The sequence below is a fragment of the Alosa sapidissima genome, chromosome 4 (genome assembly GCF_018492685.1).
Source record: "Alosa sapidissima isolate fAloSap1 chromosome 4, fAloSap1.pri, whole genome shotgun sequence".
Lineage (NCBI taxonomy): Eukaryota > Metazoa > Chordata > Actinopteri > Clupeiformes > Clupeidae > Alosa > Alosa sapidissima.
This window is the reverse complement of record NC_055960.1, coordinates 5,478,190-5,494,034: the sequence shown is the minus strand read 5'-3', so window position 1 is coordinate 5,494,034 and position 15,845 is coordinate 5,478,190. Positions and strand designations below refer to the sequence as shown.

General features: G+C 39.3%; 2 protein-coding genes and 1 pseudogene across 2 annotated transcripts; all 3 read left to right on the top strand.

Moving 5' to 3' along the window:
- The first annotated feature begins 4,670 nt into the window (after positions 1 to 4,670).
- On the top strand, positions 4,671 to 7,049 carry LOC121706559 (green-sensitive opsin-1-like). The gene is made up of 5 exons (XM_042088383.1): positions 4,671 to 5,085; positions 5,176 to 5,344; positions 5,538 to 5,703; positions 5,894 to 6,133; positions 6,339 to 7,049. Exons 1-5 carry the CDS (start codon positions 4,725 to 4,727, stop codon positions 6,438 to 6,440), a joined length of 1,038 nt encoding a protein of 345 aa, XP_041944317.1. The 5' UTR covers positions 4,671 to 4,724; the 3' UTR covers positions 6,441 to 7,049.
- Positions 7,050 to 7,740: 691 nt separating this feature from the next.
- LOC121706560 lies at positions 7,741 to 9,511 on the top strand (annotated as a pseudogene).
- Positions 9,512 to 11,785: 2,274 nt separating this feature from the next.
- LOC121706779 (green-sensitive opsin-2-like) lies at positions 11,786 to 14,544 on the top strand. Its single transcript, XM_042088794.1, has 5 exons — positions 11,786 to 12,209; positions 12,335 to 12,503; positions 12,611 to 12,776; positions 13,443 to 13,682; positions 13,794 to 14,544. The coding sequence occupies exons 1-5, from the start codon at positions 11,849 to 11,851 to the stop codon at positions 13,893 to 13,895; spliced, it is 1,038 nt and encodes a 345-aa protein (XP_041944728.1). The 5' UTR covers positions 11,786 to 11,848; the 3' UTR covers positions 13,896 to 14,544.
- Positions 14,545 to 15,845: the final 1,301 nt, after the last annotated feature.

Genomic DNA, 15,845 nt, shown 5'->3' with positions numbered 1-15,845 from the left:
CACATAGACTAACAAGACAAAAGATGCCGGATGGAGCGGCGTAATCGTCAGCGTACCCATGACATCAAGACATGACAAATACATTTAAAAAATAACAAATACAAAAAATGCCGGACGGAGCGGCGTAGTCGCCAGCGTACCCGTGACACCAAGACATACAAGACAGACAACAAAACAAATAAACAAATAAAAAAAGAAAATATATTTAAAAAGGGGGAAAAGTGATGTTAAAATTAGTCCAATAACCAGCTGAAAATGTCCAAGGGCAATGATGATCCGTGAAAACTGCACACAGAGCTGTGTCTTCACAACCGATGCAATGCCAACAAAGTTCTTTAGCAACTGACCAACCCGATGATTTCACTGGCAGTCTGGAGATAACGTTAAAGGACCAGTATGTAGGAAATAATGGAAAATAAACTATAACCATTCCAAAAATGATCACCATATGTTGTCAGAGAGTGAGGAAAAACGATGAATTGAAGTAATGGCTTATTTGACAACATTACTCTAACCTGTAAAACCCCGTAAAACCAATGAAAAAAAATGAGTTACGGGGCGGAATCTCTTGGAATTTTCGTTTATGTTTTGAACGATTCATTCTAGAATAGCATATTAATAATGGGCTAGCGCGTCCTCCTCAGAGCCATATAAAGGTAGAGTTGCGACAATGGGTGTTCAAAATTCGTTAAGGTCACGTGGTTCATGTAAACTTCAAATAGTTCCCGGAAGTGATTGACAATGGATTAGAATGCATTAAATAGGCTACTGTTCAATTATAGACAGAGCCACGATTTTGGTTAATTGACAGTCAATAAATGCATTGATATACAATATTTATAACACAGTGTAATTATTGTGTAAACTATGTAGTTATCCTACCATTACAACAATATTAAATTAAATTCCAGACCTTATATCTTAGCCTGCTATATAAGGTGACGTTTTTTTCTGCCCTTTTACGTATGTGTCCCTTAATATTAATTTCTGTACAAAAGAAGAGATTCTTTAGAAAACGCTATTGCACCCACCCCATAAGTGTATCTAAATTATCGCTATATAAAATAAATGACCTCGTACAGTGACTCGAAAAGCTGTAAACAGTGTTTTTGAGACTGCGTGTAGCCTACAAAAGCGCATGGAGCTCCTGTGAAATTTTGATTGTAACGAGAAACTGTAACACAGCTATTCTAACATTACTTGTTTGAGCTTTCTACCCCGCGTTTCCTCTGGTAGTCACTGATCTGAGCTAATGAGCGAATTACCTAGCCAAGCCTAGCTATCGTCGCGGCAGAATAAAAAAAGTTTAAAAGTTTTTTAACATCTCCAGTGTAATGGTGGGCATTCTAAGTTAACCGTAGCATTAGACCTACCTATTTAGTAACCCCATGGTAATGCGAGTGATCATAATAAAATATAAAACGTGACATGTAAGTCCTTCGATAAATAACCAGGATATGAACTCATAAACATGAACAGCATTTTGTCATCGTTTGTCATTCACCGTGCTGTGAACAGCAGATGCTAGGCTAAAGAGCTTGAGATTCAGACAGGTGAGCACCTGGAAATGGTGTGCATTGTGTCAGAAAATAGCAATTTGATCAGTGATCATGCATCATCAGCGCAAGCTTGGTTTGAAACTTTCTGGGGATGGGGATTTTACACGATCCTTCATCACTGGGCTAGCCATCACTGGGCTAGTGTGCCCTGCTGTGTTAATATGACCTGCAGATGCTAACAGCTGCAGCTCCCTCAAATCTAGGTTCTCTCATGCATAGGCTAGCTTTTGCCAATGAAAATGAATGCAAAATAAAAAAAAACAGTCCTGCTCCTAACTGAAGAAACGTTTACGTTACCAACAATGTTAACAACAAACTCAGTTTCACTGCTGCAAGTAGGCCTACAAAGTTGGCTGTAAATATGCTTCGCCATATTTAACGAACCAGCTAGCTTTGTGATAACAAAATCTTACCTTTTATGTGTTTAGTCCACTAAAAGTTATCCACATATCAAACGATTAAATCCACAGTTATGGAGGAATTGTTTTGGGGAAGCAGTTGCACTTTATCCCACTTTTGCTGCCCTTTTTAAAATTAAACAACTTAAATCCATAGCCTAGATCAGTGTTTCTCAAACTTTTTCAGACCAAGGACCACTTAATCAATAAAAATAGCCTCACGGACCACCTAGCTAAAAAAAAAACCTAGACCTACTTCAACAGTAAATTACACAATAGGCCTACTCGCTGATTGTCTTTGCACCTTGCTTATTGTGTCAGAGAATTTATATGATTTAAACCTTGCATGCCAGTGTTGCAGAAATGTTTGGATTTACATACAAGTTGGTTCAATATTGCAAACAATTATATTTTACCACGTCTGCTCACGGACCACTTGGGCTAGCTTGCGGACCACCAGTGGTCCCCGGACCACACTTTGAGAAACACTGGCCTAGATGAGCATTGCATAACGTTACAACTATGTTGACATGATGGTAAAGCTAAATGCCCAAGACACGTCACGTCATAAAAGTTGTAGGCTACAAACGCAAAAACTTAATGACCGCTCGTTTGTGGTGTTGCCTAGTGCTGCCTAATTGAAATGGTATAGGCAAGGTTTATCTTATATTAGGTTATTATGTGTGGCACATTTATTGGGCTTTAGCCTCTTTTAATTTATTTGATAAGGAACTGATAAAAACTGAGCAGCAGAAAAGCTGTCATAGTCAATACATAAATAGTTTATTATTATAATTAGGTTATTAATACTATTACTTTACTACTATTACTGTTGTTACTGTTATTATTATTATTATTCGGATGAGCCAATAATGTAAATCTGAGTCTGAAATGTTGGCTACAAACAGTCTGTAACTGCACTGCTGCTATTATAAATTGTTAACTTTCGGGAACTATTTGAGGCTTCCATTAGCCGCCATTGTTGAAAAAAAATGGAACATTAGCGTCAATGGAGTTGTCGCAACTCTACCTTTATATGGCTCTGGTCCTCCTATTTGGGTTGCCAAATTAGCAAAGGCCAACTGTCAACAGCTGTCAGTTGTAGTCATGAACGCCTACGAGAGGCAGGCAAATTTCCAAAATTAAAACAAGAAACAAATTAAGTGGACATCGGAGGAGCTTCCTGAGATGGTGACGTCTTCGTGAAACGAAGAATATCAAGTCTGACGCAGAGCTGGCCATATTTCTCCACAACAGGTAGGCTAGCCTATGCTAATCTTCATCTGCATCGCTAACTTCAGCTAAATATTTTACGTTGGTTAGAGAGGTATTTTTTGTTTCCACTGTTTCCGTAATGTGTAGCTGGGTCATGGTTGGAGAAACGTTAAAGCAGCTGCAGGTCAACTAACGTTAGCTAACTCTTCATTACATCTGGCAACCCAGAAGAGGCTCGCGTCTGGTAGTCTTGAGAACGTTCACCAGTGTTTTGATTTTGGCCTACAGAACGTTCGGTAACAATCCTACAAATCGCTAAACTGACTCTCGCCAGATGAATTTCGTTCCGCTTAGCCCCGCCTAGCTTCACTCACATCCATCTGGGACCTCTTCCGTTTAGAGTGATTTCTGCACCAGATTTTATGGTTGAGCCAATCAGGACGCAGGGCGGGAGTTTCATAGACGTGACATAGCGTAGAAGCGACTGTGAGACTGTTATCAGCGTCACGGGTTGGCTTCGATGTGAGTGGTTGAAGTAGCACGTCAATAGATGACGGACAAGTGGCTTATTCAATCATATGCAAGCATTTTTTAGGCCCAGCCTTCTGAAGCAACACTCCAATGGATTGATCCCAGATGGATGAGTGGAGCTAGGCGGAACGAAATTCATCTGGCGAGAGTCAGGTTAACAAATCGCACCTTTAACGTTAGAAGCTAGGCCTTGTAGACTGCAGTTTGGAGATGACTGGAGGCACAGTCCAAAGCAAAGATTCTAGAGCTCTAACCTAGCAACCTGTAATGCAATCTTATATTGCTTGTGGCGAATTGTTGAATGATAGTAAACACATACACATAGTAAAATCTTCAGATATTTATTTTAAAATGATTGTTTCATTATCAGGAATACACCATTCCTACACATTACATGTACATTGACACAATGTACACCGACAAATAATTTTTTCTAGCCAAAGCAATGTGTTACTTTCAAGCTGCAGCCAATACTAACATTCTAAGATTAGTTGATGATCAGTAGCCTACTGGAATTCAGAGTCTCAAAACATTTTTCATTCAAACTCTGAATCTCTTGCTGCATTTGTTCCAGGTTTCTAAATTGTATGCTGTGTGAATGTTTTTTTTTTAATTGGCTTGTTGTACAAATAGAGGAGACATTTCATTTATTCATTCATTCTTCATTGCTGCAGAACAGAACAGATCAATAAGTTGAAGAATGAGTCGCAGAACACACACATGTTGAGGTTGGTTGACTGAAATAGTCTATGTGACATATTCTTACACCACCTTCCACAGTATCCACACCCTGTCTCTTGACCAGCAAATCTGGTCACTAATCCACATGGGGGGGATATCATATCTAATCTGACAGTCAGCCGTCTGAAGATCAGGAGGTCTCACTGACACATACTTTTAGCAGATTTCCTCCACCTACTTACCGGTATATATAAGCATGTGCATCAGAGTAGAGAGGTGAAAACAACTTCGGACTTCGACCGCATCAGCTGTTCACACTGCTCTTTGGCTTGAACTCGGGATGGCTGGCACAGAGGGTAGCAATTTCTACATCCCCATGTCCAATAGGACAGGGCTGGTGAGGGATCCTTACCACTACGAGCAATACTACCTGGCTGAACCATGGAAATTCAAGGCTCTGGGTTTTTATATGTTCCTTCTCATCTGCATTGGATTCCCCATCAATGCCATGACACTGGTGGTCACCGTCCTTCACAAAAAGCTACGACAGCCGCTCAACTTCATTCTGGTCAACCTTGCTCTGGCTGGTTTGATCATGGTCTTATTTGGATTCACAGTGTCATTCTACTCCTCAATGGTTGGCTACTTTCCTTTTGGACCCTTGGGTTGTGCCATTGAGGGTTTCATGGCTACTCTTGGTGGTAAGTCAACATTTCAAAGGTAAACCACGTTTTTGAACCTGCAAGGGAAGGCTGTGGTCCCTCACACTCTTTATGCTCCTCTCAACACAGGTCAGGTGTCTCTGTGGTCACTTGTGGTGTTGGCTGTTGAGAGGTACATTGTTGTCTGCAAGCCCATGGGCAGTTTCAAGTTTGGTGCCAACCATGCTGCAGCTGGAGTGGCATTCACATGGGTCATGGCATGCTCTTGTGCTGTTCCTCCTCTGGTTGGCTGGTCCAGGTAAAGTCAGTTGATGACAGCTGATGTGATTACACTGATGGCTGTTAGGGAACATGAGATTGAAGTAATGAGATTATCAATTCTCTGTTTGATGTTTCAGTGCTGTTTAATTACCTGGTTCGATAAAAAAAATTAAATAGATATTTCCTCTTTATACCTCTAATTTTTTTTCTTTCTCCATATATCTTAATAGGTACATTCCTGAGGGTATGCAGACATCATGCGGACCTGACTACTACACCCTGAACCCGGAATACAACAACGAGTCTTATGTCATGTACATGTTCAGCTGCCATTTCTGTGTTCCTGTCACCACTATCTTCTTCACGTATGGAAACCTTGTCTGCACAGTCAAAGCAGTAAGTGATTTATTTCCTTTGAAATGATTCACTCCTTGCATGTCATATCACATGCAAACAGTGATTGACATTTGTAGAACTATTCTTCAAGAGCTCTGCAAGAAGATTAACTTAACTTAAAGATTGCCCTCATTCTCAGTAAGATCTTTTGCCTGACGCTACTCTTATGGGCACTCTGGTTTATCATTAGGCTGCAGCCCAACAGCAAGATTCAGCCTCCACCCAGAAGGCAGAGAAGGAAGTGACACGCATGTGCATCCTCATGGTCTTCGGCTTCCTGTTGGCATGGGTGCCCTATGCTAGCTTTGCTGCCTGGATCTTCTTCAACAGGGGGGTAGCCTTCTCACCTCAAGCCATGGCTGTCCCTGCCTTTTTCTCAAAGTCCTCAGCCTTGTTCAATCCCTTCATCTATGTGCTGCTGAACAAACAGGTAATCTGTGGTTGAAGTGTACAATTCAATGATTTTGAAGCGCAATGTTACATTCATCTCTAACCCATAGTCTTGGAAAAAATACATTTAAAACAATCATTCTGTTTTGTTTCATGTATTTGGTCTAAACTGTACCTCCATATCTTTGAATACTTGCTGTTTTGTCTGTGCCTCTGTTTTTCTTTTATACTCTCTCTTTTTCTAGTTCCGTGGGTGCATGATGCAGACAGTCCTTGGCAAGGCCCCAGAGGATGAGACGTCAGTGTCCACAAGCAAGACAGAAGTGTCCTCAGTGTCTCCTGCATAGGCACACATCCTTTTTGAAACAACTTTGCAGATGTCATTCAGACTTCGTGTTATTGTCGACTCTTTAATGGTCATCTCCAAAAGTCTCAAAAGAATTACATTGTCAGAAGAAGTCACAAGAACATTTGGATTTGCTCAGTATGTTTTGCAGTAAAATTCTGGTAGAACTTGGTAGTGATTGCAAAATGTCCTGATCAAATTTGAACAAATGTGTCTGTCTTCACTGTGTGTCCATCATTCAATGCATTCTTCATCTCTTTCTCTTTTTATCGGTTTTTCTTTTGCATTATTGCAGTTTCAGGCAAAGAAATTATTGTTCTTAGAAGGGAATTCCTACTGACTGTTTTCTTCAGTATAAAATACAAAGTGCTGTTGGTTCAGTGTTTTCTTTGATGAGCAACACATATTCTATACTCTCTGGTGCTGTGCAATCAACAAGGTTTGGAAAAAAAGATTCATACATGAGAATGACATTTCATATTCAAGCACAAAATAACTGAACAACCTGAGAATGGGGAAAGGATTGGAATGGACCTCTTTGTGTCATTATGTTCTGTAAATATTTTATAAATATTTATGTTTTTAGGGTAATAAAAGCATTCGTAATTCAGCTGTGTGTTGTCTTGTCTTTACAGCTCATGCAGCTTGTGACCACGACTAAAATGTTTCTATCGAAAGCAAAAAGTGTATAACAAATTATTATTATTTACAATCCTTTACGGAAGTTTCCATTGTTCAACACAATATAAGCATGTTTTGTTATTGGAAACCTATTAATAGTAGGAAACAACGGTGTTATTCAATGTGAGTCAATATGAGTTTAAAAGTCTCCAAAAATGGCATCTGAATATTGAATATATTTTAAAGGGCTGAATACTGTGATAAAATGCCCTTTAATGTTTCCATTCCTGTCCCTGTCACCACCATGACTCTGTGTAATGCCTCTAAAGCTTTGGGACATGAGAATATCTGTAATATTTATTGTGGTCGAGGGGAGGGGTAAAAAAACTCATCTTGTTAGCATAGCCCTTCAGTGTCATTCATACATCTGCTCTCCTGCTGAACCACCAGAACAGAGCATGAGGACGTCAAATGTGTAAGTTTGGTACACAGAAGAGTTTCATTCAGATTCCACATCCTAATGAATCATGGTGCACCGCAGTATGGTAAGAAATCACGGTTTGGACAAAGGACATAAATCAGTTAGCTAAATGTATCTTGACCATGACCTTACCCAGCAATCAAGAGTTGGATGTTTCACTCTGTGGTCACTCGTGGTGTTGGCCATTGAGAGGTACATCGTCGTCTGTAAGCCCATGGGCAGCTTCAAGTTCGGTGCCAATCATGCCGGCGCTGGAGTGGCATTCACATGGATTATGGCGAGCACTTGCGCTGTGCCACTACTCGTTGGCTGGTCCAGGTGGGTCACGCTTGTATGCAAACAGAAGACAAGGGCTTCATTTAAATAGCATACTCAAGGTACATAAGTGATCAGCCACTCACTTGTTTAATTGGCCAGTAACTTTATTATGACCGCAGGCCATAAGTTCAGGGAGATTTACATAGTAATGCCTTTTCTGTTTTATGATCTTCCTAACTATTAATGACTATACAACAACATACAACACATTAAACGGATAGTAAATCAAACCAAATCAAATCATTAATGAATTAATTAATTCATTTCATTTAATACAATAATTTAATTAAATATATATCTTAATTGTTTACAGGTACATTCCTGAGGGAATGCAGTGCTCTTGCGGACCTGATTACTACACTCTGAACCCGGAATACAACAATGAGTCTTATGTCATGTACATGTTTAGCTGCCATTTCTGTGTTACTGTCACCACTATCTTCTTCACCTATGGAAACCTTGTCTGCCCAGTCAAAGCGGTATTATTTTTGGCTTCATTTCTGGTGTTGTTAAATAAATAGTAAATCTTAAAATATGTAATTGCAGTAATAAATATACTTTTGGGAACATTAATGTTATCCATTAATACATAACTATGTTATGTATTCATGCTCAATAGGGTCTCTATTAAGCATAATTTATTAATAATTTATCTTTATTTAATTTCTTTTAACATTTTTACTGAAAAGGTGATTTATTCTTGAATACATAACTATGTTATGTATTCATGCTCAATAGGGTCTCTATTAAGCATAATTTATTAATAATTTATCTTTATTTAATTTCTTTTAACATTTTTACTGAAAAGGTGATTTATTCTTTGCAAATCCTAAATAAACAACCAGTTGGACTTGATCCAAGGGTTATTGGAATATGGATCAAAATAGAAACTTTGTTAATACATTGTCTTAATATGTTACTGTTCTGTAATTTTAAGTCACATATTCAGACAGTGTATTCGGAGTCTATGAATTCTTTATCCATACTATACAGAAAGAAAGAGAGAGAGAGAGAGAAAGAGAGAAAGAAAGAGAGAGACAGAGTTTCTCCTCAGCCTTTCCCCCTACTTAACAGTAGACATCTTATTTTTAGGCTGCAGCTCAACAGCAGGACTCAGCCTCCACCCACACGCATGTGCATTCTGATGGTTCTGGGCTTCCTCACTGCTTGCTATGCTTCTGTTGCTGCCTGGATTTTCTTCAACAAGGGAGCTGCTTTTAGTGCTCAGTTCATGGCAGTTCCTGCCTTTTTCTCCAAGTCCTCAGCCTTGTTCAACCCAGTTATGTGCTGCTCAACAAACAGGTAAACCACATTTAGCTGCTTGACTAGACACCCATATGTATCAAAAAAGAAACAATGTTAGCATGAAATTAAGAAAATTGGTCATTGGTCTGGACTGTAATTCCCTAGAATAACCTCTCTCTTTTTTCTGTCACTGCTTGTCCGTTTGTGTGTGTGTGTGTGTATGTGTGTGTGTGTGTGTGTGTGTGTGTGTGTGTGTGTGTGTGTGTGTGTGTGTGTGAGTGTGAGTGTGTCTGTTCTCTTTCTAGTTCCATAGGTGCATGATGCAGACAGTCCTTGGCAAGGCCCCAGAGGATGAGATGTCAGTGTCCACAAGCAAGACAGAAGTGTCCTCAGTGTCTCCTGCATAGAGACATTCACTCACAATTTGTTATATGTGGCAAAAATTCCAACATTGTCGCACAGGTTTTGAAACTGTCTCTGTATAACAGAAATTATTTGAGAACAATATATATATATACCTATTCATATATTTTGCTGTGTGGGTTCATATACTACTACTTGGATAATGTGAATACTTGTGAGACACCATCATGTGAGACAGGTAACAAGTATTGCTCAGCTGTTGATGGATCTTTGGAATTTATTTATACGTCCTTTGAAGATAATGTCTTGACAATATTTTCTGTACATATTTTGTAAAAATAATACATGTATAAACGCCTGCATCAAAAAGGACAAAAAAATGATAAACTATTTCCTTTGTCTATGTTGAGAGTTGATATGCAATAAAAAAATAAAAATAAATAAATATATATATATATATATATATATATATATATGTTACTGTACTGCCATCATCATCATTGTCTAATATGCTTAATGTGTCATGAATGACAATGTTCGATGTTCAACATGCATGTCTACATTTCAAATGGGTCTCCCCCGATCCCTTTATTTCCTGTCAAGGTCCGGTGTCTCCTCCCCTCTCGTCTGCTGTCTGCTCCTTCCTCTTAACCATCCCACATCCAAGGACAGAGTGGAGAGTTTAGTCTTTTCCATGCCCGCCCCTTTCTTCATAAACCTCAAAGTAGTTACGATATCACTTCAGATAAGCTACTCGACGTATAAGCTACTCTGATCCTAAGCTACTCTGCCAGAACATAATTTATTTGAAAGCAAGTCAAGGGTAGCTTTAGAGACATAAAGTGACCAGTCCTTGCATCTCAGTTATTAGAGCGGACACACATCTAAATGCATACATATCTCTGAGAAGGGATAGAGTCCGAAAAACCCTACTGGTCATTTTTTAATCCTGAAAAATCATTATTATACTATAGGAAAGGGTATCATGAAAGCATATGAAAAAAATAAATACACTGAGAAATAAAGTGAGGTAAGAAATGCAAACCATACCAGAAGCTCTTTGAATGGAAAAGATGGAGCAATCTGCCCTTGCTCTGCTATGCACACTCTTAGACAGAGACTGGAATATATCAGTCAGTTTAAAACTGTGCTATGTGGATTTACTTACTAATCCACTTACTTATATTGTTTTAGTAGTGTTTTCCTAAGATTTTAATAATGTTTTCCCTCAATAACATTCTCCTTTTTGATTAGGGATGTACATATATACATATCTACATGTACACATACGTATATCTATCAGCAGAAAAGTCAATCAACAAGAGCTAAATCATATGATTTATTGAGCTATAAACTCTTTATGTTGTATTGTGCTACTGTAAGTCAATAAAACGTTGTGTTAACATATGAAGGTCACCACTTGTTTTCGGACAAATTATTATGACTTACTCTGAACACTCTGAAGAGTTCATCTTGATGCCTTATGCTTGATAGAATTACATAGTAGCGAATATACCACACCTTTCTCTAGTGTGCTTTAAAGTAACGATGGACGGATTGATGTCTATGTCCCTTGAAGTCAATATTCAACGACTTGCATACAGTTAAAAGGGTCATGATCCCACCCAATCAACAGCGTTACATAGTGCAATATCAAGTGCGCATTGATAATGTCAGAGACTTCATTCTCCGTAGTATAAGTCAGTGTAGCATCTATTCTATCTATTCTTGTACCTAACTCTCTTCAACGTATATAACACAATTCAATACTTGCAGCCATAGGGCATACAATCAATAAAACATGTAGTTGCCATACTTGTAGTTGCCACTATTCTCAGTCAAACATATATGTCGTTTTCTCGTATTAACACCGTTCTTTTGGAATTAGTTAGGTCGACAACTAAACATTTTCATGATAGTTATATCTTTGTATTCATCTTTAACATTTTGTATAAAGGTTCTGAACATGTAATGTTCAAATTAGATTTTCAACAATCACTAATTTCTACAGTATTCAGAAATGTTTTAATGGTTTGGTGTGAAGTTTGAACTACCTTGTTTTAGTTAAACATCTCAAACCCATGAGCTGAGGGCCATGGGCCATGTGTATGACTCTTTGTATTCCCTGTATGTTATTGGATAAATACTATAAGCTTGCAGTGTAATGATACGCTTAGAGAAAATCCAGGTTGTCGGCTAATGAATAGACCTTAATCTTTGCTTTTTTCCTCTGGACACTTTCAGTAATCTCTTTTAAGTCTCTAAGTGAGGGTATAAAACCAACATGCTCACCTCCGCTCCACACAGGGAAACACAACTGCACCTGATAGTTCCTCTTGTGGCAACGTTTCTTCTTGTGTTCATTGATTCATTTTTAAAGGATGAACGGCACAGAGGGCAGCAACTTCTACATCCCCATGTCCAACAGGACTGGGCTGGTCAGGAGTCCCTTTGAGTACGAGCAGTACTACCTGGCTGACCCATGGCAGTTCAAGGCTCTTGCATTTTACATGTTTTTACTCATCTGTATCGGAGGCCCCATCAACGGGATGACACTGTTGGTCACGGTGCTGCACAAAAAGCTTCGTCAGCCTCTCAACTTTATTCTGGTCAACTTGGCTGTTGCTGGCATGATCATGGTCTTATTTGGATTCACCATCACCATCACTTCAGCTCTTTATGGCTACTTTGTCTTTGGACCAATGGGTTGTGCTATTGAAGGTTTCATGGCTACCCTTGGAGGTAACTGATTATTAGTTAAAATCCATCACTTGCATTTCTAACAGGCTTTTGGCCTGTGGATATTGCTTCCTTGCTTTATGTATTGTATATAATGTATCTTAACTATGTTTCCTGCCCATATATAGGCCAAGTTGCCCTGTGGTCCCTTGTGGTGCTGGCTATTGAGAGATACATTGTCGTCTGCAAGCCCATGGGCAGCTTCAAGTTTGGTACCAACCATGCTGCAGCTGGAGTGGCATTCACATGGGTCATGGCATGCTCTTGTGCTGTTCCTCCTCTGGTTGGCTGGTCCAGGTATGGCTGGTGTTTCAGAAAGAGCACTGAAACACTATGAACATTGTCTGTTTTCTTTTACACTGAAAATCTCTGTGGGTCAGAATTCATCTTATTTTTTTCAACAGGTACATTCCTGAGGGATTACAGGCCTCATGCGGACCTGACTACTACACTCTGAACCCTGAATACAACAACGAGTCATACGTCATGTACATGTTCAGCTGCCATTTCTGTGTTCCTGTCACCATTATCTTCTTCACGTATGGAAACCTGGTCTGCACAGTCAAAGCGGTAAGAATCTGCTGTTTTTGCGAGGCAAAGTAAGCTGTAGGTTTGGTTGTAAGATATCACCAAAGTTTACTGATGCACATACATGTAGGTATGTTTTGTTTCCACTTCTGGCAGGGATGTAGTGGTAAAATAAGAGGTGGGTAAACTATGAATTCTGTGATCACGGTGATATGGACAGCGCCAAGCGGTATCATATTTTTTAAAAAGACATTCAGAACATGTTGGATGATGGTGGAGGTTATTGTCCAATGTTTATAACAATACCAGTGGTATTAAAGTAGAGTGTTGATGAGTGGACATATTGTGAATGTGGACAATACAGTGTGATTTTTGAATGTTAAAAGTTGCAATTGGTGAATAAACTCTATTTCTGAAATCTCAGAGGTGGATAAACTGTGTTTACTTGAGTTTAGCCTCCACTACATCCCTGATTTCAGGTCCAACATACTTTCAACATTTAATGTTTTTCTATCATGCTTAGTTCATATGAGAGTATATTGATTAATTGTACTTGCCCTAGTCCCTAACTCTGCACTAGGTATTACTTGTAAGAAAATGCTCAATTAAAGTGATCAATTTTAAAGTACACTGGCTAAGACTACTTACGTCAAAGTCAAGCCAAATGGCATAATACACTATATGAAATCATCTTATTCTTCCCAATAGGCTGCAGCTCAACAGCAGGACTCAGCCTCCACCCAGAAGGCAGAGAAGGAAGTGACACGCATGTGCATCCTGATGGTTTTGGGATTCCTGATCGCCTGGACCCCTTATGCTTCTGTTGCTGCCTGGATTTTCTTCAACAAGGGAGCTGCTTTCAGTGCTCAGTCCATGGCTGTCCCTGCCTTTTTCTCCAAGTCCTCAGCCTTGTTTAACCCCTTCATCTATGTGCTGCTCAACAAACAGGTAAGCTTCCCTCTGTTGTCATTTAAATGAAATGCATTTCCACAGGGAGGACACTACAGCACAACATCCTTTTTGTTCAAGCACTTTAGATTCCTATTCTCTGTGTTCTAGTTCCGTGGGTGCATGATGCAGACAGTCCTTGGCAAGGCCCCAGAGGATGAGACGTCAGTGTCCACAAGCAAGACAGAAGTGTCCTCAGTGTCTCCTGCATAAGCTTCCTTCTTGCACCAGTTTACCTCTTCACAAACAACAGCAGCTGATGACTCAATGTTGATGGATTAAAATAGCAATACTGGAAAAATGAATACAGATTTATCTGAAAATCTCTTTGGGATAAATATTACTGCCAAGGTCCTTTAGACCAAATTATAATTTGGATCCAGACATACACTATTAAGTCCACACTTTTGGTCCAACTGAATTTCTTCTGCAGAACTGCAAACAAGACTTTTTGAAATGTCCATCACATCTACATGTACATGTAAATACATTTACTTTGTACAAAGAGCATCTAAACTTGCTGTATTGCAGTGCAATACACTGCCCAATGTAACATGTGATATGAACTGACTGGGACAACTGGCAATGACTTTGTGAAGATGGAGTTGAGAATATGCATTAATACTCAGGTGTTGGATCCATAAATACAACATCTTACACAAGGTCAGAGGTCTGGGTAACCTCTTTCCTCATTTTGAGCAGTAAGAACCATTTTAACACCTTTGTATTACTGTTTATTACTGAATGGATTATGAGAGTTTTATTTTTTATGAAACTCGACTGCTAATAAACATTTTGTTAGTGTGATTGTTTAATATTTTTGTGTGTACAGTATTTTATAAAGCAAAGAAAAAAACAAACAAAAAATATTCTAGTGAAATAAATTTCTGCATCAATTGAATCTATCAGTGTCATTAATCTAATACAGAAAAGACATTGAGCATTGATTTCTTTCTGAATTTGTTCTGTTTTAAAGAATAGTCATACACTTGGTAAGCAATCAAGCTATCAAAAAAGTCCCATTCATTCACTCATTAACTCATAAAGCAGTCAGAGTATGTGTGGCATAGAAAGAGCGACAGGCCTGTTGTCAGACCAAACCAAACAGGGGTTGGGGGGTGATGTTTGGCACACAATATCAACCCAATTACGTACAGGCATAATTTAAGGGGAATTCCGGTGATTTTTCACATAGATCTTCGTTTCTCAAGGTCACCGAGTACTGTCGGTACAAAAAATGGAAAAAAAAAATTGGTTTTACCTAGCTCGGGTTGCTGCAGCCAACAGCTAAATCAGCAAGGCAGCTACAGTGCTACACTCTTGGGGCATTAACATGGGGGCTCATGAACATGATCAACTGTGGGGGGGCTCCCAAATCAAAATTTAAAAATCGCAAAAGTATCGAAATCGAGTTTCTTCACATCAGTATCGAAACAATAATTTTGGTATCATGACAACAGGAGTTGGTGATGTGTCCCCACCAAAGCTAAGACCAAACCTACTCCCTTGGACATTTCCCCACGCAAATCTACGCCCATACGCTAAAGTGTTAGCTAGATATAATATTAAAAGTCGAGCTACACGACGGTAGTTTTTTTGAAACCGGTGAATTTATTTTATCGGTTAGGTCTTGCGTCTACATGACCCCGGCATTTTAGGAGGTTGTAAACGACAGTTTTTGTAACTGGGTTCCAAAGTGGGATTTTTTGAAACCGCCATTTAACTTTTGCCATGTAGACGCCAAAGCCAGCAATTTTATTATGACATAGTCCTACCCCTCAACTCAACCACCACACTCGACCTGACATGCTGCTAACAGTTTAGCAACTATGGTTTTGGGAAACACACCCCATATAGGGAAGATTCAGGTTCAGTATTTATAAGCTGTGTCCCATTAAAATCTCACGTTCAAAAGGGCAAACAGGTCAGTGGATGATGCAGTGAACATGGGGCTGCAATTCATCCTGCAACACCTTGACAAGCCAGGGACCTATGTCAGAATCCTGTTTGTGGACTTCAGCTCGGCTGTATCTCCTGACATCTGTCAGTGGATCTCCAGCTTCCTGACTGACAGGAGTCAGCATGTTCGGCTGAGAGATGTCTCATCTGGAACACGAACAATCAGCACTGGTGCACCAAAGGGGTGTTTCCTTTCCCCACTGC